The sequence below is a fragment of the Chinchilla lanigera genome, unplaced genomic scaffold, assembly GCF_000276665.1.
Source record: "Chinchilla lanigera isolate Chin_1 unplaced genomic scaffold, ChiLan1.0 scaffold00118, whole genome shotgun sequence".
Classification (NCBI taxonomy): domain Eukaryota; kingdom Metazoa; phylum Chordata; class Mammalia; order Rodentia; family Chinchillidae; genus Chinchilla; species Chinchilla lanigera.
In genome coordinates, this window is record NW_004955519.1 from 60,613 (window position 1) to 85,426 (window position 24,814).

Below are 24,814 nucleotides of genomic sequence, written 5' to 3' on the forward strand. Positions count from 1 at the left end.
TGAACTATATCAGGTTAAAGTTTAAATTTAAAAATAAAATTTAGTAGTGAAACGTAAAGTGAAATATTTTAAATACATTTTTAAAATTAAGAAACATGTATATTTTCCAGCTGCTGGACAGTATTTTGGTTAGTATAAAGGCAAAAGACATAAGATAATTTCAAATAATTTCTAACTTTTTCATTTCCAGTGCTAATTTGATAAATATAAAGAGTTTTTGCAGAAAACATTGTTTATTGTGATAAGGAGAGATAAGGGATAGGTACTGTAGTCTTGTTTTAATAACTGTAGTTTCAAAGGCAATATTTTGGTTCAGTTTCATCTTCTTTAGCTTCTTTATTTCATCATGAAAAGGTGAAGACTCTCATACATTTATCTATATTCATGTCTCACTATTGGCCATGTTTATAGTTGAAATATACATGAAGTCTCTGAACTGAGTAAAAATTATGTGGAGTAGTCTCTGCTTTGCAAACTGTCATTTTTTGAAAAAAGAATTTTTAGACATACGGAATTGTGATTTCTAAGTAAGTGTAGCTTTATTCAGTTTCCAATGTTGATGCAAAAATACTGTCTTTTTCTGTGTGTGTGTGGCATGGTCGCACTATGTAGTTCAGGCTGGCCTTGAGCTCACTTTGCAGCCCAGGCTGGCTTTGAGCTCACAACGATCCTCCTGCCTCAGCCCCCCAAGTGCTAGGATTATATGTGTGTGCCACCATGCACGGCTCATACTGTCTTAATATATCTCAAGTCAAGGCATTCAGATTTTAAAATAATGAGAGTAAGATAAATGACAGTAATTATAATTCAATATGAAAAAATAAAAATATTTACTAGAATACTGTAAACATAAATGGTAATCATTCAAACACATTTCAACACCTTTGAATACTATTCTGTGTTTTCATTCCTTTGTCCCTGCCTTTAAGTGTTCTCTACTATGGTATTACCTTTTCTACATGTAAGAGTCCCTTTTCTGATATTAAAGAGTAGTGTTTGAAAAAAGCTCCAAGAAAATCCAAAACCTTGGATTTTGGATTTTTATGAAACAAAAGGAAACATCATGGTGATGTTTAATAGTACTCAGGAGACATTTGATACTTAGTACTATAGGCATAATTTTGTATGAACTTTAGCAAGGCTTTTGTAATTTTGTCAAAATGACTGTTGTATGTACAATGGAGAAATTCAAGTGACACACAGGGGATAAGCAAATGCTTTCTAAAGCCCTCCACCTTACTGAGATTTTTCCCCCCCTTATTAGAAAGAGACTTCTAGACTTTTCTTTAGCAATGTGAGAAGAAAAAAACTTACCTTACAGGGAATTTAAGAAAATAAAACTTTTTTAAAGAGTGAGCTAATTTGACTAAGATGTGATCATTTGGAGCAAGATACAGGGCAGGGAATCTTAGCCTCAAATGTACTTGCAGTTCATGATGCATATTGTGCAATAATGATGAACCTATGGCACGTGTGTTATTTTTCCTTTAAGACAAAAGATGTTATTGTGTGAGTTTTTCCTAAACTAAAACTTCAGGATTCAGGTTTAATTGCAATGTTGGCACTTCGTGATAAATAGGTGGGTTTTGGGTTGCAGTTTGGGCACTTATCTCTAAAAGGTTCTCTATCACTGATACAGTGTTTTCCAACCTTGAACATTTCTGATAACTGGTAATTTTGTGAACCAACGATGCCTATAATTCTTTTTTTTTTTTTTTTACTTTCTTATCAAGCAAGTTTTTAAAGCGTAATGTGTGCTTGTGTTCTTTTTATTTAACAGGAAAAATCTATTCCTGTCTTATGTTCTACATCTACAACCTCTCTAAGAACACTGGCAAGAATTTCACATGATAAGAATATCAATCCTGCACCATCAAAAATCGTGATGTCCACAGGTAAATCAGTATTTTTCAAAGAGCTATAAAATTACCTATTTCTAGAGTCCTAAGATGAAAAAGAAAAAAGGGCAATAGTAAACATTTCTTTTAGCATTTTTTATAATATTTTATAATGCTGATTGGTCAATTTGATGTTAGAGAGAATCTGTTTAAATATGTAATTTGAAGACTCAATATCCTTACATCATTTGATCCATTTAAGTAGGATTTATAGCATTTCTGTCATTGGCAAATCTGTTCTTGTTTTCCCTTTATCCAGATTTTATTTTGTCTTTTTGTATTGTATGTATTTTCAAGCTACCTGAAGCCTGTTTTTAATGCCTTTTGAAAATACTTTTTCTCAGTAAATCCTTGCCTGTCGAGAATGGTAACCTTAAATTGTTGTCTGGTATGGGAAGAGTTTGATCCAACACATACCTGAGCAAATCACTCCTTTTTATCTATTATTTCCTTATTTCTGGTTTTAAAAAGTGTGTTCTGTTGCATTCTCTCATAGATCCTTGATTATCTCCCTTACACTGTTTCCTGGACTTTTTTCTCCAATATTTTTTAGGAAAATATAACAATTTTTTTTGAAATAGAAATCACTTTAAAGTGATTGTTCTGACATACTTCATTTTTTAGTTTATTATTTCTGATTTTTAGTCTTATCAGCAGGAGAGACTAGCCAAATGAACACCAGTTGACCGTGTATAATCCAAAAATATGAAATCTGAAATGCTCCAAAATCCAAAACCTTTTGAGTACTGACAGGATACCATGAGTGAAAAACTAACCTGCTGTATTGGGTCATACGTTGCAGTCAAAACAGAAGTGTACTAATATATGAAAAGTTACTTTATAAACTAATGGATGAAATACTGTGCTTCTTGATTTAGGAGGGCAATAGTTTCTTATTTGTTTTTGTATTTTTGAGATAGGGTCTCGCTATGCAGTTCAGGCTGCCCTTGAGCTCACATTGTAGCCCAGGCTGCTCTCAAACTTGTGACAATCCTCCTGCCTCAGCCTCCCGAGTGCTGGGATTGTAGGCATGTGCCACTGTGCTCAGCCGGAGGGCAATAGTTTTGATAATGACATACCTTGATATTTTCATAGTTAGATTGATTCTTATAAAAATTATTGAAACTTGAGCTTTGTGTGATATAAATGGATTACTTTTCTGTCATATGCCTTATTATACTAGGAAAGTTTATTTTAAAATTTTCTTCAAATCAAACAATAACAAATGCTGGCAGGGTTGTGAGGAAAATGGAACCCTACTTCACTGTTGGGAGGAGTGTAGACTAGTGCAATCAGTGTGAACAGTCCTGAAAATACTAGGACTAGAGATCCCATTTGACCAAGCTATTCCCTTTTGGTATCTTCACAAAAGAACTAAAGGCATTATACCACAGCAGTGTATGCCCACCCATGTTTTTAGCAGCACAATTTATAATAGCTAAACCTTGGAAACAACCTAAGTGCCCATCACTTGATGAATGAATAAAGAAGATGTAGGGTTTTTATATGGTGGAGTATTACTCAGCCACAAAGAAGGATCAACTTGAGACATTTCTCGGTGAGTGTACCTTGAGACCACACTCTTAAGTGAAATAAATCAGGCCACATGTATAAGTATCACATTGTGTCTCAGGTATGAGAAACTGAAAGTGTGTGAATGAGAACCAAGATGTATAATAGATATTGTGAAATAGGATGAAATTATTCAAAAGGAAAGGGGAACGGGGGGAGGGGTAAGAAAAGAAGGATAAAATGGAAACAAAGCTTTGTAAATAAGGAGGGCAAGAGGGGTTGAAGGGAGGGGAGGTGAGAGGAATGGGAAAAAGGATATTAACTGAGGCATGGATAAAAAGGATACAGTACTTTTATACAATGGAATATTATTCAGCTTTAAAAAAGATGAACTCGAAGCTTTTATAGGTAAATGGATGCAACTAGTGACCATACTCATAAGTGAAATAAGTTGGACCCACATGTGTAAACATTGTATTGTCTCCCTAGTGTAAGAGCCTGAAAGAGTAAATAAAACCCAAGACATACAATAGATACTATGAAAGGGAAAGAAATTGCTCAAAAGAAACAACTGGGATGAGGGAAAGGAGAAAAAAGGATGGAAAGATATATATATGGATAGCTGGGATAATTGTACTGCTAATGTCTAATGGTTTATTGAAACGTTAATGCTTAATTTTTTTGACCAATTTTACATGCGTATATCTGGCAGTCTAATGTTTTTCTGTTGTTTTTTTTATTCTCTTTAATTGTTTGATCAATCTTGCATTCTTACATCTGATAATCTGAGCAATTTTGTTAAAGATAACAATATGTAATATAACAACCACTATTAATTCCTATCATTTTGTTTTGAAGCCCTGTATCATTTTTATTGTTTTTGCCTTGTTTTGTTTTTGTCCGTGTTGTTATTTTGTTACTGTGTGTTGGTACAAATTCCCTATGATGAATGTGATCATTTATGTATATTTAAAATGAACCAGTAAGCTGGGTGTGGTGGCGCATGCCTGTAATCCCAGCACTCGGAAGGCTGAGGCAGGAGGATTATTGCGAGTTCAGGACCAGCCTGGGCTGCAAAGTGAGCTCAAGACCAGCCTGAACTGCATAGCAAGACCCTGTCTCTAAAAGCCAAAAAAAAGAAAAAAAAGAACCAAAAAACCAGTAAACTTAAATTTCTTCTCTTCAACCAAATTGGCATATATAGAAGAAATGTTTTTATTTTCTTAAAATTAACGAAACTAATTTCTCTATATTATCAGAATTTATACTGATACGTACCTTAAATTGGTTAGTTCAGAAAATATAATTAAGGCTCAATGTTAATGACTTAAAAGGAAATTCAGTCCAAAAAGCATATATCAAAATGACCAGTTTTGAAAGGAAATTCTTGTACTATGTATACAACTAAAAGAGGAGAATCTTCAAATATTTTTATGCCATTTTATATAATGTTTAAATGTATGAAGAATGGTTTTTCTGATGCTTCTTAAACTTGTATAGTTTTTAATATAATCATTTTGGGCAAAGTTCTAAAATATTGAATAAACATTTTTATTATTTCTTTGTATGTTTAATATCTTTACACACATATTTACCTACATAGATAGCAGAAGTGACCATTGATGCTAACTATATCTAGATTTCTTTTAAGTGAAGTAACTTTTTTGGTGTAGTAATTGCATAGTGTTTTCACAAATATCCCTTTAATCAATCTTGTTATATCTGTATACATATTTTCCTCAAGTTTGTGTCTATATAAACAAACATGGAAACACTGGCCCTCACCTGGACCCAAGGAAAATCCAGCAGCTGCCTGATCATTTTGGCCCTGGTCCTGTGAATGTGGTACTCCGGCGGACTGTGCAAGCCTGTGTGGATTCTGCCTTTGAATCAAAGACTGTTTTTGGATTTCTTAAGCCAGATAATCGTGGGGGAGAAGTGATAACTGGTAAACTAAACTAATTCTCTGTGCAGTTTCTTTTCCAAATTTGATTCTAAGGTTAGATGCTAGGATTTTATAACATATAGGCTATTCATTATATCTATATTCTAATTATGCTGTAATATTTGACTTATAGAGTATGCATAATAGTTATATATTTATAGACTTTTAACCCTGGTTTGAAAAGTTTACCTTCAAAATAGACAAGTGATATCAGAGTAATACTGTAAATTAAGGTAAAAGATACAAATTTTTCCTTTTATATGCTATGTTAAGCTTAATGTAGACATTACTTTGGTTATGTTTTAATTTATATAGAAAACAGGCTACTCTATAAGAAGCTTTAAATAAAAATGTGATTTAAGAACTCATTAAGAGAAAAGATACAGCAGTGGTTTCCATATTTATATGATTTGATACCACATTTTTGCCTATGGCTATTTGGAATAGAAATAATTGTTGGTATAGATTCATGGAGTTTCTGTTGTTTTTGTTTATTTTGTGAATATTTTAAGTAAGAGTGTTTTTACCAGCACAAGATAGTGCTTGAGTGAGAACTTTTACAATTTTATTCCTTTATGAATTACAAAAACTCCAAATTAAATTTGTCATATATTTCCTAAACTGGTGGAGGTTTTTGTTTGCATTGTACTTCTTTCTTCTTTGTAAGATGACTGACATCTCTTTCTCTGTAAATAGCCTCCTTTGATGGGGAAACTCATTCCGTCCAGCTGCCTCCGGTGAATAGTGCATCCTTTGCTCTTCGCTTTCTTGAGACTTTGTGCCATAGCATGCAATGTGATGACCTTTTGAGTAGCAAGCCTTTCAGCTCTTGCAGGGGTAATACCCAAAGCACTGTAGAGCATGATAAAAATATATCAGGTAAGAGAAAATGTAATTTTTATACTATGCTTCTATTTATTTTGTACTTAACTTGAGAATACTGTGTAATTCTTTTTTTTTGTCCTCAAAGTAAACGTTTTAGCAACAGATAGCTAATTAGAAATGTATAATGTATAGCTGTTTTTATTCATTTAAAGCGGGAAAATAAACTGGGCATGGTGGCACCTGCCTATAATTCTAGCGCTCACTCTTAAGAGTTTGAGACAGGAGGATCACAAGTTTGAGCCCAGCCCGAGCAACTTTGTGATTTAGCAAGACTGTGTCTCAATAAAAGAAAAAAAGGTAAAAAAGGGCTGGGGATAAAGCTTAGTGTGAAGGCCAAGAGTTCATTCCCTAGTACCACAAAGAAGATGACAGATAGGTATTTTTTGTATTTCTGATAAACTTGGAATGAAAACGAAGTTACGTTTGGCTTCTTCGTGACTAGTTCACAGAATTGTATATTTTCTATTAGATTGAAATGGAGCTTTAAAGTTACTAACCTTAATTCTAAGAAGTTAGGAAAGCATATTGAGCCCATTGGCTGTCAACAATGATCGGCTTGGTTCCCTTGGTTCCCTTTCTTCCATACAAACCCTCAACTGATACATGAATGAGAGGATCTGTGTAAGGCAGTGCTGTACAACCAAAGGTGGTTCTGCTCTTTTAAAGTAAGAAAGCTCTTTGAACTTCTAGGCTAATGTGTTGTTTTTCTTGGAAGAAAGGCTTGTCTACTTCAATGTGTATTTGTTCTTTTAAAATTCAGCACAAGATGTTCGAATTTTTAGGTAAATAACTGGGATATGTTACTGTTTGGCAGAATACATTGAATAATAAAATGATAGCATTTTAAACTTTGATCAGTTTGGTCACAGCTTAGTTTGGCCATTTGAAAATGAATTTGATTGGAACTTTTATATTAGTTTTTGTTTAGTTAGCTTGCAGTGAAAGAAATTGCATATAAATATTATAAAGTTGATTCTTCTAAGATTCCTTGTCCATTACTCCATTTGTTCTACATTTTTTGAATAAGGAACTAAAAATATTTTTAAGACAAAGTGCGCTTAGATTTTAATTTTGACAAATTCAGTGTTTTCATATTTTAGCAATAATTATTTTAAAGACATGACTGAAATATAATATACCTAGGGAAAAATACACATGGAATACAGCTTCACAAAGTGAACATAACTCAATAACAAGGTTCTGGCTGAAGAAGTAGATACAGTGGTGCTTCAGTTCACAAATTTAATTCTTTCCATGATTCTGGTTGTCTGGTTGTGAACTGAGGTGCCACTGTAGTACCAATACTCAAAAAGCACCCCTAATATGTCAAACCCCTTCCATCCACTGTTCTTCTTCAACCTCAATAAAGGTAACTGTTGTCCTGACTTCTGGTACCATATATTAGTTTTTGAACTTTGTAAAAATAATAGACCTCGTATTCTTTTGTATCTAGCTTTTTTTACTCACTGTTATAAGATTTTTCTGTATTGTATATAATGAGATCATTTATTCTCTTGACTGTATAAAATTCTGTTGTAAAAATATCCTATTATTTTATATATTGATTTAAGTACTTTGTGTTTGGTGCCTTAATAGTGTTATTGTGAATATTCTAATATGTGTTTTTTGGTAAAATGTATATACATTTCTATTCCTATATCTTTCTAGGAGTGGAATTGCTAGGTCATAGGAAGTGCATTGGTTTAGCTTTGGTAGATACCATCAGTTTTTCAAAGTGGTTACCTTTATTTACCATCCTACAAGCCACTTTCTTTTAAAATTTTTTTTAAATATTTTTCATTAAAATTTAAACATGGGGGGCTGGGGATTTAGCTCAGCGGCAAAGCGCCTGCCTGGCAAGCGCAAGGTCGTGAGTTTGGTTCCCGGTACCGGAGAAAAACCAAAAAAAAAAAAAAAAAAAAAAAATTTAAACATGGGTGCACACGTATCACTGTGGTATGATGCTTAAAATTCTTCTGGAAAGATACCCAGAAGGGGAATAGTTGGGTCAAATGGGACCTCTATTCCTAATTTTTTGAGCCCTCTCCACGCTGATTGTACTAGTGTGTACTCCCACCAATAATGAAGAAGAGTTCCTTTTTCCTTACCCGCCAGCATTTGCTATTGGTTGTTTTCTTGATAATAGCCATTGTTTCTGGAGTGAGATGGAATCTCATTGTAGTTTTAATTTGCATTTCTCCAATGACCAGAGATTTAGAACATTTTTTCATATATCTATTTGCCATTTTTACTTCTTCAGAGAAATGTCTATTCACCTCAAATGCTCATTTTTAAAAAATATTCTCTGGTGATATATTTTTCTTCTGTCTTTATTTTCCTCTGATATTTTGAATGTACTGACTAAAAATTGCTGATTTCTAGTTTTCCATTGTGGTTAGAGAATGTGCTTTATGTGATTTCAGTACTTACAGACTTACTAAGACTTGACTTATGGCCCAATATATAGTCCACCCTTCACTTACGGCCCAATGTATAATGCACTCTTCAGAATGATTTATGCACATTTTAGAGGAGTATGTGTTCCTCTTTTATTGAATGAAAGGTTCTATAGATATCTGTGAGGTCTTATTATTATATAGTGCTGTTCATGTCTTCTATATCTTTCTTGATCTTTTGCCTAGTTGTTCTCTCCATTATGGAATGTTGAGATATTGAAGTCGCCAACTATTATGTTAAGCTATTGTATTTTTCCTTCATTTCTTTCAATTTTTGCTTCATCTGTCTTGGAGTCCTGTTGTTAAGTACACAGATAAAACTGTTACACTTTCCTAATGGATTGGCCCTTTTAATGTGCTAAAACATCCTTTGTGTCTAATAACAATTTTTCTCTTAAAGCATATCTTGTCTGATAGTATAGTAGTTCAACTTTGGGAGGGGTTGCTATGTATATGGTATATTTTTCCAATCTTTTACTAATACCTATTTGTAGATTTTAACATATGTTAACAGCCTAACTTACGTCTCTTACAGTACAAGTATGATACTTGGGTCATCGGGGGGTTTTTCCCTCTTTCTACCATCTCAGGTTTTTTGTTGGAGTGTTTATTTCATTTATCTTAATATAATTACTGATACAGTAGAATTTTCATCTACCTTTTGCTGTTTATTTTTTATATGTCTTACATCTTTTACATCTTCTAGTCTTCCATCAACCCTTCTTTTGTTATACTATATATAATTTTACTTATCCTAATGTATGTTGTAGTATTTTTTAGTCATTTTCTTAGTTGTTTACTTGAAGATTATACTTAGCTTCTTAAGACAATCTAGTTTGGATTTGAATCAATTCAATTTTAATATTATGTAAAAACTGCCCCAATGTACTGAAATTGTTTCCTCCCCCTTCTTTGTGCGATTTTTTTCAAACAAATTAGACCTCTATACATTATATACTCAACAACACAGTTGTAATAATTAGTCTTCTTTTTAAGGTACTGGGGATTGAGCTCAGGCCTCTCACACTGAGCTATATCCCCAGCCCCTTTTTTATTTTTATTCTGAGAGTGGATCTGCCCAAGTTGTCTAGATTAGGCTTAAACTTGAGATTCTTGTGGATCAGCCTCCCAGATATTCTTTATGTGGTAGACTTTTAAATGAGGAGGGAAAAGAAAAGGGTTACAACCAAAAATACATCTACTGGTCCTCTTTTTTTTTTTTTTTTTTTATTACTACATGTCTACACTACATAATGATTACATTCACTGTGTGGATTCAGTACATGCAGTAACACATCTTCTTTACATCCCTTTCCTCTCCCTTGCCTCCTGGCTGCATTTTGTTTTCCTTGTCCTTCCTCTCCCTTCTTCCATTTTTTTACTATTATGTATCTTTTTATCTTGTTCTTTATATTTTGGGTTTCCCACATAAGAGAAACCATGTAATATTGGAGCTTGTGTGTCTTATTTAGTTCACTTAATGTTACAATTTCAAGATTCATTCATTTTTTTATAAATAACTCAAGTTTATCATTCTTTGTGACATAGTAGTATCCATTGTATGTAAGTACACTTTATTCATTCATTTATCTGTTCATGGACATATAGGCCACTTCCAAGATTTAGCTATTGTGAGTCATGCTACTGTAAACATGGGTATGTCCATGTTTTAGTTACTTATCCTGTTGCTGAGACAAAATACCTGACACACAGAGAAAACATTTATTTAGCTCACAGTTTGTGGAGATTTCAGTCCATGATCAGCTGGCTCCAAGGCAGGATGGCATTACAGTGGAGAAACAGTTAATGGCAGGCAGAAGGTAGCAAAGCAGCAGGGGACAACCACAGCTCTTTCTATCACCTTTATCTTACCCAGACTACTTAGAGCAGGTAGCATGCACACCCTTAATCCTAGTGCCCTTGAGCCTAGCATTACATCATGAATCAATACTAGCATCACACATTCTAAATCCAACCATTTCTGAAAAAACCCCACCTGTGACTTCATGAGGCTTTGGGGGGACATCTAGACACAAACCATAGCAGCATGTATCACTGTAATATAATATCTTCAAGTCTTTTAGGAAGATACTTAGGAGAGAAATAGCTGGGTTGAATGGAATGTCTACTTTTAGTTTTCTGAGGAATCTCCACATAGATTTCCACAATGGTTGTATGAGTTTTAATTCGCCCCAACAATAAATAAGGGTTCCCTTTTTCCCTGAAGCCTAGCCAGCATTTGTTATTATTTGATTTCTTGATGATAGCCGTAATTCTGAAATAAGATGGACTGTCACCGTTGTTTTAATTTGCATTTCTCTAATAGCCAGAGACATTGAACAGTTTTTCATGTATTTACTGGCCATTTGTACTACTTCTTCTGAGAAGTGTCCATTCATTTCAGTTGCACATTTTTTGATTGGGTCTTTTATTTTGAGTGTGTCTAACTTTTTTTAGTAATTTTTAATATTCTAGATATTAGTCCTCTGAGGAATAGTTGGCAAGATTGTTTTCCTATTCTGTAGGTTATCTCTTTACTCCGTTGCTTGTTTCTTTTGCTATGCAGAAGCTTTTTAATTTAACAGATTCCATTTGTTGATTCGTGGTATTAATTCTGTTGCAGCTCAAATTCTGTTCAGCAAATCCTTGCCTATGCCAGTCTTCAAGAGTTTTACCATTTTATCTCCCGAGTAGATTGCATGTTTCTGTTTTAACATTTAGATATTTGATCCATTTTGATTTTAGTTTTGTACATGATGAAAAATATGGGTCTGGATTCAGCCTTTTGCATGTGTATAGCCAGTTGTCCCAGCACAAGACAGACCCTTGTTAAAGGGTATATCTTTTCTCCAGTGTAAGTTTTTGGCCCCTATGTCAGAAATCAGGCAGCTGAATGTGCCTGAAGTTGTTTCTTCTATTCAGTTTCATCTTCTATTCAGTTTCATTGATCAACATGTCTGGGGTTTTTTTACAGCATCATGCTATTTTGTCACTGTAGCTTTGTAATATGACTAGCAGGGTCTCTTCTGATTCAGTGTAAATCTTAGGATAGCTTTATCTAGTTCTGTGAGGAATGCTGTTGGTATTTTGAGGTTGCATTAAATTCATACATCAGTTTTGGTAATGTGAGCATTTTAGCAATATTGATTCTGTCTATCCAGGAACAAGGAATATCTTTCCATTTTCTGATGTGCCCTTGGATCTCCTTTTGGAAGACTATTGTAGTTTTTGTTACAGAAGTCTTTTACTTCTTTGGTTACCTTAATTCCTAAGTAATTTTTCTTTCCTTTTTGTTTTTTTTTGGAATGGAATGGAAGTCAGGACCTTGCACTTAGCAGGCAGGCACTGTGCCGCTGAGCCGCTGAGCGATATCCCTAGCCCCTCCTAAGTAATTTTTCTTGATGCTATTGTGAGTGTTATTAATTTCGTAATTTATCTCTTGGTAAGCTTATTATTGGTGTACAGTAATGCTATTGATTTTCATGTGTTGACTTTGTATTCTGCTATGCTACTGAATTTGGTAATTCTAGGAGTCCTTTCATGGAATTTTTTGGGTCTTCTGTGTCATGTCATTTACAGGTAATGATAATTTGCTTTTCCTATTTATATCCCTTTTATTTCTTTCTCTTGCCTGATTGCTCTGGCTAATGTAAAATTTCTTATAGAATAACCCTGTCAGTGAAGAATTCTGTTTCTGTTATCTGAGAATTAAAGTCTTTGTCAATAAATCTAATGTCTGGGCTTCCTTGGGGACAGTTTCTATTTGTTTTTTGTTGTTGTTGTTGTTGTTCCCCTGTATATAGGCCAAGCTTTTCCTGCATATCTCATAATTTTTTGTTGGAAAGTAAATACCTTAATGTAGTGGGGCAATTCTGGAAATTAGAATACTTCCTTCTCCTTAGATTTTGTTGTCACTGCTGGTAATTTTGATTTAGTGACTTACCTAGACTAACTTCATGAAGTCTCCATTCTTGTTGTATGTGCTACTGAAGGCTGCTCCATGAGCATTAATGGTAAGCTAATGTTTATATGCCTGGAATCGGGGCATCTCCCTGCCTTTGCCAAGAGATTCTTTGTGTGTGTTGATCATAACTTAAACACTCTCAAAATGTTGGGCCTTCTCAAATCATCCCTGGGCTTACATACAGCCCTACGCATTACATGTGTCTTTCTAGAATCCCAGAAATATGTGGGTGCTTTTCAAAGTCTGTTAATGAGCATCTCGTTATCCAATTTTTTTTTCTTTTAAAACTTTCAGTCAACCTTTTCTCAGCCCCAACTGGTAATGCTGCCTCCTGCACTATAAAGTTAAATAATCACTATTTTTTTTTTTCTTAACACATGCCCTAGAATAGAGGTGTTCACACAGAGCAAGCTCTGATTCAGATCAGATAGAAATAAGCCCAGAAAGAGCATTTCAGACTGGTAAAATAATGATAATTCTCTGGAAATGGGGCTTGTGAAGAGATCCAAAGCTACTGTGCCCCCTCCAGTGATTGCTAAGCTACTGGTTTTAACACCTACTGTAGCTGTGAAGTTGTTAGTTTTCAAGGCTGCTGTGAGAATGGATTGAAAGGAATCAAATTCGAACAAGTTAAAATGCCACCAGATGTGTCATTCTTCCTTGAGATTCAGCCATTTTCCTTGAATAAGCATTTTGGGGGGAGTGTGGCAAGCCTTTATTTAATTTCCAGAGTTTTGAAACTTAATTGGTACAAATTTTGCTAGTGTTTTTAATGTCAAAAGTTGTAGGAAGTCTTTCATGAGTCATCCTGGAACTTCCCTTCTATGATGACTCATAAAGTGTTTTGTAAATTATCTGGCTTTTCCTAGTTAACCCTGTAGGAAAACTTTCTTGTCTTAGTTTACTAGAGTAATCAGAAAGAGAAGTCAAGAGTTAATTTTATGTTTGTTCAGTTCCAGATAGTAGACCATACACCAGCTCTGAAAATTTTTCAAAAACATTAGTATATTATATATATAAAAAAAAGTATAGCCTAGATTCTGAGGCAAGCTAATATCTATGTAGAAAAGGATTTTTTGAATCTGAGCATTGTAGCACACACAGCTGTAATCCCAGCACTTTGGGAAACTGAGGCAAGAGGACTGCAAGTTGGCGTCTAGCATGGACAACTTAGCCATTTAGTGAGACCCTATCTTAGAAACAGATGGAGGTATATTTCAGTGCAAAGTCTCTGGATTCAATCCTCAGCACTGATATACATACATTTTTTCACTAGAATATATAAAGCTTCTATATCATTAAATGAATATGAAAAATCCAGTTATTTCTTACTTTAGAAATTATTTTTTGCAGTGCTAGCAATCATAAGGATCAAACCCAAGACCTCATCTGTGCTAGGCAAGTGCACCACCACCAATCTGCATCCCCAGCCCTCTTTCCTTAGAATTTAAATGTTTTAATTAATTGAAGACATTGCATTACTTATGATGCATCTGGAATATGTTTTGCATACTGGCTTAGTAGTCTACGATTAAAACTAACACTCAAGTGTAGTTGGGAACTGGATTGCTAAAAGTTAATTTCATATACAGTTTTAAGATGTATGCCTAACCCCCAGACAAAATTTTAAATCAGATAAAATTGGATTTTGGTACTTCCTCATGGCACTCTTTCTTTTCTTTTGAGTTCTAATATCAGACTTTTAAAATTTCCATTACACCTTATTTGTCTTTTTTGTTGTATATTTTAACTTAGATATTAGTTGATACTTACAGTGTATATATTGAACATTCCTGATGGGAAATCTAAAATGTTCCAAAGTCCAAAACTTCTTGAGTACTGTGTCAGTGCTTTAAATGTTTCAAGTTTCAGAGCATTTTACATTTCAGATTTCTGGAATAGGCATATTCAACCAATAAAGTCAATACAAATATACCAAAATCCAAAAAACTAAAATCTGAAACACTTCTGGTCCCAAACATTTCAGATAAAGGAAATTAAACCAGTAATAGATACGGTCTTTGTACTTCCAGAATGATTCTTGAAGAAATGCTTCTTTAGGTCGAAGTGTATTTTCTTGAATAATATATATGCAATAGAGTTGTAATCCATATGTCAGGATTATCTACAACATAGAATGTCCACTGTAATATATCTTCTCCTTCTCTCAAATCCTAAGTCCTTTTGCTCATGAGAGCAATTTTCCCAGGTCGTTTGAGACACATAATGGGTTGCCTCACTGTCTTTTGAGGTTTTCAGGGAAATCTAATGACCCAAGAGTAAATGAAGTTTAGATATATTTCTCCTAGAAATACTGTGTTACTCCTAAATGTTATTTCAATAGGAATATTTAGTAGAAGGCAGTAAACACATTGTTCATGAGCAAATGATTGACATTGTTAACAGTATGCAAATGATTTAGGAAGAGAACTATTGTGCAAATTATATGAAAATGCTAGAGTATTTATAACAGACTCTTTTTTTTTTTATAAGTGAAACAAGAAATACCAGAAAAGCAAAGCATGAAACGATCTCCTCAGCAACCTGTGCCTTGTACTGTTCCTCTCTCTCCTAAACAGCCTAAAACAATGATGCATGTTTGTAAAGGTAAATATCTTTACATGTCCCAAGAATGGGAGGAAAAGTTCTTCCTCTACCAACTATATATGCTCTTAGGGTAATGGTGTTGGTGGTTAGGGAAATATATTTGCCCAGGTGAATTTGGCAGTTAGGCTTCTACTTTGGCAGCTTGGGCATAACATTCCCTTCAAAGCACACAACTGTTATTTTTCCATAGATTAAATAAATACTGTAATAAACTTTGTATTCAGGTTTATATTGCTAAAGACTGATAGAAAGAACAGAAAAACTTAGTAACTTTCTCCAGTAAGTGTTTACTGCTAAAGTAGTCAACAAATGTTAGAAACTAACTGTGTGGTCATATATAGCAAGTAGTTGTGAAGAACTATATTTCTAAGAACAAATCCTTTTGTGAGATCTTGATAGATTTGCTAGAAAGACTAGCAAGAGGCACTAAATTTCTGTGAAAACATAGATGATGTTACAAAATTAATTTGGATTTCAAGATAGTGTCCATTACTATAAATGATGAGTAGGGAATGACCGTATACTTTTAGTTAGAAATTAATGGTTCAGTGTAACATGAATTAAATGAAGAATTGTTATAAATGAGATTGTTGACTTTTTAATAGTATTTAAGTTATATGTTGAAGGTAATCCTCTTTGTCTTTTCCCTTATAGAAGAACCATTGTCTCCTGAGGGAAAAGACATGCCCAAAGAGGAGGAGCTTGAAAAACTGAAGAATGCAGCATTAAGTTCAGGAGATCCTTTGAGTCCTCTTCTCTTCAGCAGTCTTACACATACTTCAGTCCATGGGGACTTTCCTCTAAATGAGCCAAGCACCTCAAGTTCAACACTAGCTGAGCCCAAGTCATCTTCCGGGAGCAGTTGCTATGAAGGTACATTTCAGGGGCTGGGGATTTAGCTCAGCAGCAAAGCGCCTGCCTGGCAAGCACAAGGTCGTGAGTTCGGTTCCCGGTACCAGAGAAAAACCAAAAAAAAAAAAATAATAATAATGAAGGTACATTTCAAATGCAGAGGAAAAATGAAGGTATATTTAAAAAAGAATCCTCGGGCTGGGGATTTAGCTCAGCAGCAGAACACCTGCCTTGCAAGCGCAAAGTCGTAAGTTCGATTCCTGGTACCAAAAATAAAAATAAAAACAAAAAAAGTAAAAACTAATTCTCAGCCAACATGCCTGTCTTTCCCTTTGACGTTTCACACCCAGCAGCATCCTTTGAGAGTGTATCATATTGCAGAAAGTGCCAAAATCGGGGAGGACACATTCTTCCCTTCATACCACTGTCAGGGCCAAACCATTATGAATGCTCCAATACTCATAGCATCACAGAACTGACTCTGGGAATCTGGATCACCCATCATGTCTCTCATAGAGACTTCTTAGATTAATGGTTCTTTAACAGTTGCAATTTGTCATTTTTGGGGGTACTGCCTGGACTCACAAATCTCTCATAACTCTGAGGCCTTGAAAGGCACATTGTGTGTACTTCTTTCTCATACATTTTTCTCTTTCTTGAGATCTTTTTCTGCTCCAACTTGTGTACAGTTCCTAGATCAGGGCTCTGACCTACACCTGTGCCATTTTCTCGTTCTCCATATCCTGTGTCATTCCCTCAGACCAATCAGGAAGATGTAGCTTGTGTAAACATGGCAATGTCTTGTTGTTAGAAAGAACTAGAACAGCCTTCCATGTGCAAAGATGGCTACTATTCCATACCCTTTTAAGGGTTAGGGGTGCAGCAGAATGAGTGTGGGATTATATGTTTTGTCCTTTTTCTCCAGGTTGGCATATATAGGCCGGGTTGAGGAGTGAATGAATTGGGAACCAAGGAACCCCTTTGTCTTTTATCATGGATGTTATCTGTGGGTGGATGTACTCTACGCACATTGAGACACATTAATGTCACTTCCATCCTCCTACCTCCCGTGGAGATTGTTGTAGTCTTCTTTCTTCTTCCTCTTCCTCTTCCTCTTTCTTCTTCTTCTTTCTTCTTTCTTTCTTTCTTCTTCCTTCTTCTCCTTTTTCCTCTTCTTCTGCTTTCTTCTTCTTTCTTCTTCTTTCTTCTTCTTCCTTCTTCTTCCTTCTTCTTCCTTCTTCTTCCTCCTCCTTCCTCCATCTTCTTCCTGTTCCTGTTCCTCTTCCTCTTCCCAGTAGCAGGAATCATACTCAGGACCTTGCGCTTGCCAGGCAGGCGCTTATGCCACTGAGCTATATCCCCAGCCCTGTATCTTCTTTTAGAGTTTCACTGTTTTCAGGATCTAAAGATAGGTATTTATTCCATAAGGGATAATATACCCTGAAATTTTAAGTATTTTCACAAAATATAAGCTTTCGAAGACAGGCTTTAGTAAGAGGGTCTAAAAGTTTACTTCGTATACTAAATGTCTCACTTTCAAATGTATGCCTAACAACTACCATGCCAAAGTGGCCTGTATTTGGTCTTTAGAAGTCTAGCATCTGGTCTTCCTAGGAATGGAAAAAAGTAATCATAATCACATTACATCTTAGTAATTTACTTAATGGTAATAAAAATCATTGTCTCCATCACTACATGACCTTATATGTCAGACACATAGTATTTTATATGGCCACATACATTATATCAGTTTAATATTTGTTTGGGATATAGGTACTGGTAAACATTTTCAGGTGAAAAAATTTCACAAATCATTTTGCTAAAATCCCTCAAAATGCCTAGGCCAATCCTTCAACCCAGACACACTGGTTCAAGGGCCATATTCTTAGCTGCTGTGGGGCCTCATTTCTGGAGAACAAGTCAGCATTTTACTTCTAAACTGTCTCAAAGTATCACTACTATTACTTTCTTTAAGTACCACAATTGTTACTTAAAGCTGAGTTCATTCCTGACAGCCAGTGATGTTCACACAGCCTCCTACCTTACCCTGCCCCATTATTTGAGTGAAAAAAATTGCCGACCATTTTTACAAAAAATCCACATAAGTAACATTGGGGGAAGTCAAGTCACGTTCATTATATTTATTTCAGAAATTTTTATTGATATCTCAGTATGTATAAGATAGAACCATTCAGAAGAAGAGTATGACTGGACTTGGGTAATTTTTCACATGATTAATTTGTTTCATATAATTATTTGAATAATACGTTTGAGGCCTTCTAGAATTGTTTTGAAAATATGAGCCCATTTAAATTATTTTTCCCTAATTATTTTTCCACAATTGAAAATAGAAAATTATATAGTCACTTTTAATATAAAATTAGTTTAGTCCAGGATTATACCTGTAATCCCAGCACGTGAGAGGGTGAGGCAGGAGGATCACTGCAAGTTTGAGGTCAGCCTGGGTTACATAGTAAGTTCAAGGCCAGCCTGAACTACATAGAGAAACCTTGTCTCAAAAAAAATCCCCAAAATCCCAGATTCTGATGACAGAAACTCCCCCTAAAATATGCATTAATTTAGAGGTAAGATTAGCCTTGCCAGTAATTTTTTAATAATTAAATTGTGTCATTAAGGAGAGGGCTTTTCTGTCTGAATTTTCAATACCTTATGCAGGCACATTGAACGTCATTGTTTTTACCTGGATTGATCCAGCCCAACAAAATTTTTCTCACAAGTACAGGACAAGATAACATTTAGTGTAGAGGTTTTGGATGTTGTGATGTGACAAAGAAATGAAAATTCAGAGCTACATACAAAAAAATTACTGTAATTTTTTTTTTTATCTTACCTTTTCCTTGGATAAATAGTCAAGATATTCCTAAAATGATTGTGGCCCAGATGATGGGAAGGAGAGATACGCCTTTGACTAATTCACACACAAAAAAGATCAAATTTGTGTTGATAACTCTTGATCCAACAAACAACTCTTACTAGCAAACTATGTAAATCTCTTCAGTTATCCTCACACTCTAACTTAATGGATTCCAGCTTTCTCTTTAAATAAATGGGTATCTGTCAGGGCAGAAAGAAATTTCAACAGAACTTAGTTAATAACGAAAGCCTATTGAAAATTTAAGTACCTAAGTTGTTTAATTCCTTATTTTATTTTATTTTATTTTATTTTATTTTATTTTATTTTATTTTATTTTATTTTATTTTATTTTATTTCATTTTACTCATGTTACTGGAGATTGAACCTAGGGAGTGCTGAACTACATCTCTAGACCTTATTAGTTTCAGGTAGGATCTGGCTAAGTTTCTAGGCTGTTCTCAAACCTGAAATTCTCCTGACTCAGCCTCCCAAGTAGGTGAAAATACAGCCACCAGTTCTTAGTTGCTTCTTTCTTAAACATAGAAATTTTCAACCAGAACAGTAGTCTGTTGCTGTGCAACTAAACATGAAAGAGAAATTAAATAAAATGTTAATTTACTCTGACCTACCTTGTTTTCTCCAAAATGCAGGTTCTTTAAGCTGCAAGAGACAGAAATCTAAAGAGTAAACGTGGTGCTATAAAAATACCTATATTGAATACATGTGGAAAATTTGGTGAAATAACAAATTTGGTTCTACAGGATAAGGGAATTATTGAAATTTTTTGTTTAAAGTGAACAAATTTAGAACTAAGGGTGTAGCTCAGTGGTAGAGCTTGCCTAGTATGCTTAAAACCCTGGGTTCCATCCCCAGCACTACAAATGCAAACAAATTTAAGCAGCCATAAAACTGTAAATGTGGGCAGTTTCCACTGAATTTTGCTAGTGAAATAAACCTTATTTAGTCAGAGAAGGGAGAGCAGTTAACAGAGAATGAAACTTGTTTAAACAATGTAAGAGAGTAATGACTTAGTTTCTTAACCTATTTTAACCCTTGTAACATGTTTTACTGTATTTGCTCGAGGCCACAGAGACCTTAGATTGGCTGTCAGTTGTTTGTAATCATTGAATCTCTAGGGGGAACTTTTGAAGCTGCTTCTGCTGATTGGGGGAGGTTAGATGGGATATTCTTGTGCCACTGTCTTCAGATCATCTTTATGTAGGTTTTCATTAGATTGCACGGTTGGAATTTTGAGTCCTTGCTTAGGTTCTTAACAGAGTGTTCCGGCAATAACACCATTGCTCCCTAATTTCAGGATAATGATCAGGTCAAGTATGATTTGTTCTTTTTTCCCCCTCATTGAAGTTCCAACTTATATAGCTGAACCTGAACCCAGTGTCGTGAAACAAGTCTTACCTGAGGACCCTTCAACCTGGTCTGTGGATGAAGTGATACAGTTTATGAATCGTACAGATCCTCAGATATCAGGCCCCCTCGCCGACCTCTTCAGGCAACATGTAATGTATCTTTTGATTTGGTTTTCGTGCTGCCATAATGCCTTTGAATGACTTCTATGCAAGCCTTGCCACTGGATACTGAGTTGTGTGGATGGTGGGGGAACCCTATAAACTGATTTTTCCATTTGTGAGAAAGGTTATTTTGCCCAACATTAGATCTTTAAATGGAAGGTTAGTGGTGTGTTCTTTAAAATGGGTATCCAGGTGCTTAATAACTAAACCTCAAGTTCTCAAGACACAATGATTCAATATCATCACCCTCCAGTGGACAACCTTTTTTGTAATGACAGATAAAAGGATCTTCCCCCTCCCCAACCTGGTCCCTTCTTGGCCCTAGGACCATGAGTAGGAGGGGTTGCCTTCTCATTATACCTAATAAACCATGCATCTTTGGTTTAAACAGAAATTAATATGAAACAGTGCCTCCGTAACATAAATCAGTTAATAAAAAACTTAAGGAGGATGCCTTGTGACTATTAAGCAATATTTTCATTGATTTCTAACAAATCAAATTAGCAATCTAATTTCTGATGTACCATTTTAATAGTGTTAAGAAAATCAGTGGTTTTAGCGTCCAACCAACTTTAGACAACTAACTGATCAGTTTATAAAGATAATACTATATAGCATGTTTATAGTTTGCATTGATGTTGGCATATTCCTAGTCCGTTTTAGAAAGTTAATGATTTGTTGGGCATGGTAGCACATGCCTGTAATCCCAGCACTTGAGAGGCTGAGGCAGGAGGATTGCCACATGTTCAAAGCTAGCCTGGGCTACATAGTGAGCCCAAGGCCTGCCTGAACTACATGGCAAAACCCTGTCTCAAAAAATCTTTAAAAAAAAAAAGGAAAGAAAGTTAATGACTATCTGAGATTCACTTCAGCCATTCATAGTTTTTGACCCTTTGTCATAGATATATAGTATTTTGTTCAACATACAGTATTTAACCACTTTTCAGTCCAAAATACAAGATGACCAAAAATGATATATTTTTGTTAATTTTTATAAGATAATAAAGCAGGAAATATAAAAATAATTTTATCAAACTTATTCAATACAAGAATCAGGTATTTGAAGTGACACCTGTCTGAGAGATGTGCAGGATAGTAGGTAAACAAACATGCTTCCTGAGTAACATTTGGGGTAAACTGTTAGGTAGTTAAGATCAGCTACTTTGATTCTTAGAACATTCATATCATTCATCAAAGATACTGTATTAAATTTCTATGTAAAATTTGAAAAATATTTATAAATTATCACATGATGCTTCACCATACAAGTTACATTTTAATAATTTTCAAGAAGTAAATGTATATTGAGAATATAGATCTAGAACATAATAGATCTCATATAACTGCTCTCTGTGTTACGTGTTCTTATGTATAAGTACCTGTTTTGACAAATATGAAAGCATTAAGTATTGTAATTTTCTTGCCTTTGTAGGAGATTGATGGGAAAGCTCTGCTTCTACTCAAGAGTGATGTGGTTATGAAGTACATGGGACTGAAGCTGGGGCCAGCAATAAAGCTTTGTCATTACATTGAAAAACTTAAAGAAGGAAAATATAATTGAAAAAAGTCAGTTTAGATTAGACATAATTCTCAGGTGTACTGATAACATTTTAATTTAAAAGTAGTTTTCTTAGCAGTCTTTGTTGCATAGAAAGTTCCTTTAAAAATGTCTTGTCAGAATTGCTAAATTTCAGTAACAGTGCAGTCTACTTTTAAAAGCATTTAGCATGCTAGTATTAACATACTCAAATTGGTAGCTCATTTGTGTCTCTATTATTTTGATTGTATATTTTACAAATGTACTTCCTGTAGTAAGCAGAGAACCCTTTGATTTGGTTTAATCTTTATATTTAGAACCAAAACAGCTAAATCCCAAAGAGGAAAATGATAGAGATTTGACAGCTTCTACAATTAAACCCATGAGAATTTTTTCTCAGAAGAAAATTTAAAGATGTACCTGTAGCTATTGATTCTTTCTCAAATATTTTCTCTCCAATTCTATAGTGTTCTGTTCATCTTTTAAGAATTTCTACAAAAGAAATAGCCATATAAATTATTTTCCTTTCTGTTATTAGTTCCTTCAGTATTGTATTTGTTCATATTTAAAGGAAAAAGCAAGCTTATAAGGATTCATAAAGTGTTCTTACCTTTTTTTTATAATTTTTAAAAACAGCTGATAGAATGATCATTTTGTGCACGTGTTTATACTACAAGAGTGGCTTGGATCGAATAGGATTACCTTTTTTCACTAAAATACATATAATTGTAAACCTATATTTTTTGCAAAGATTGGATACTTACTAGGCATTCATTTCACATATCTCTATATCTGTGTCCAAATTTTTAAGAGATATATATTTTATTGTATGTTTATTTCTCATATGGATACTTTACCATATTTATATACTATTCTATTCTTATAGGTATACACGTGTAAATGTTTTCTTTTTGAATTTAATATGGCACTTTGCACTGCCACAAAGGGAAGAGTGAGCTATGAATATAGTTAGATGTTTTTATTCTACAAAAATATGTGCATCATTTGCCATCACCAGTACCTCTCCGCTTACTCTTCAGGTGATGAGAAACAATCGGTAGATTGGTTTCCGTGCAGGGACATTCTCTATCCTATGCAATGTTTCTTACTAATTTGCTTGGTTCTGAGCCATTTATTCTGCTACATTTTGGAAGATACTTTAGTTCTGACTACTTTGGTCTGTGAAAGTTAGAACTTTCAGGGGGAAATGGTGCTATATGTTTATTGTTACTACTTGGGTAATATTAATAAGCTATGAAAAAGTATTAGCCATTTGTTTTAAATGCCAATAAAATGTTCACCTGGGCAAGAATGTACATTTTCTTCCTAGAAAGCTATGTGTACTTTAGATAAGAATCCTTGTTTGAAGGATCACGTCATCAATGTTACTTCTTATGTTATGAGACTATATTCTTACTTAAACTTGGTCTTCTGTCAAATTGTTTGTATGAAGATACTGTGCCCATTTGAACAGTCCTCAGGTGTTTATATAAATAGTGTGTTTTACAGTTTTCATATTTTAAAATATAATAAAGTTAAATAACTGCAGCAGTGCCAAAGCCTCAGGTCTGACTTTACTTACTTTCACTTCATTACATTAATATGTGAATTTGTTGGACTTGAAAAGAGCCCCTGTGGTTATTAATGGTGTTATTAGGAGGGAAAACACTGTTTTTTCAAGTGGTGGAATGGATTATACTTGGAGTTGCCTGAATAAGTGAAGTAGGTTAATATTCTGAGACTCTTTCTGGGCCTGGTGCTGGGCGATGTTTATAAAGTCCACTGATTCAGAAAATGAAGGAGGCTATGGGGTAGACAAGTCGTACAGGGAGGGGGACCCATCTTTAAGAATGCACGGCAGTGTTCTTTTCACTTCCCTATTCATAATTTCAGTAAGTTAATGGTAAATGTCTAGATACCTTCCTAGAGCTCCCTTAATATTAGTAGTGAGGATGTTTAGCACAGAGAGACAATTGTTTTTCCTGATGTGAAGAAACCACTTCATAACCATTAGGGTGACTATATTAAAAACATGGGAAAATAAGGTCTGATAAGCATATGGAAAACTGCAACCTTTGCACGTTGCTGGTGGGAATGTAAAATGGTGTCGCTGCTATGGAAAACAGGACGTGATATACCAATTCCACTTTTGGGTATATACTGTGTATTTAAATAAAAAAAAATTACAGAAGAGACACATTACCATTAATCCCCTTTCAAAATTCTCCTTTCCTCAAATGCACTTATCCAGTCATTCTTGCCACTTTCTAAAGCAGTCTGGAAGTCTTTTATAAGAGTGTCTGGCTGTGCTCTTGTGGCTGCCTTGATGTCCTGAATCAATTCAGACTGTTTGCCTTTCATGGTCGTTTTGCTTGGGGAAGAGCCAGCAGTTGCATGATGCCGGATCCAATAAATAAGGTGGGTGAAGACACACTGTGATTTTTTTACAATCCTGCCTTCCCAATGAGTGGCACTCAGCACCATTCACCATATTATTATTATTATTTTTTAATCACACATGATACAGTTACGAGCGAGGACTTCCAAAACTGCTTCAGAAAGTAGCGGGGGTGACTGGGTGTCTTCCAAGCAAGGGGAGAGGGTATTTTGAGAGAGGTTAATGGTATGTATCTTTTACAGTAATAAAGTTTTAAAATTTCAACATTCACCATAGTTTTCAGTCACCTCTTCTATCCCCAAAGGAAGTAAAAGCAGAGGCTCCGGTACTTAACACCAGTGTTTAATGCAGCATTA

At 34.7% G+C, this 24,814-nt stretch overlaps 1 protein-coding gene across 2 annotated transcripts in view; it reads left to right on the top strand.

Moving 5' to 3' along the window:
• The window catches only part of Scml2 (sex comb on midleg-like 2 (Drosophila)), a gene marked incomplete at its 5' end in the record, with an annotated part of 67,388 nt that extends 43,774 nt beyond the window's left edge, over positions 1-23,614 (top strand). For both annotated transcript variants that reach the window (XM_005409124.2, XM_005409125.2), the window contains 7 exon segments: positions 1,781-1,895; positions 5,155-5,358; positions 6,052-6,234; positions 15,154-15,267; positions 15,922-16,140; positions 20,360-20,511; positions 21,956-23,614. In XM_005409124.2, the coding sequence (XP_005409181.2) occupies positions 1,781-1,895; positions 5,155-5,358; positions 6,052-6,234; positions 15,154-15,267; positions 15,922-16,140; positions 20,360-20,511; positions 21,956-22,084 (1,116 nt within the window).
• Positions 23,615-24,814: the final 1,200 nt, after the last annotated feature.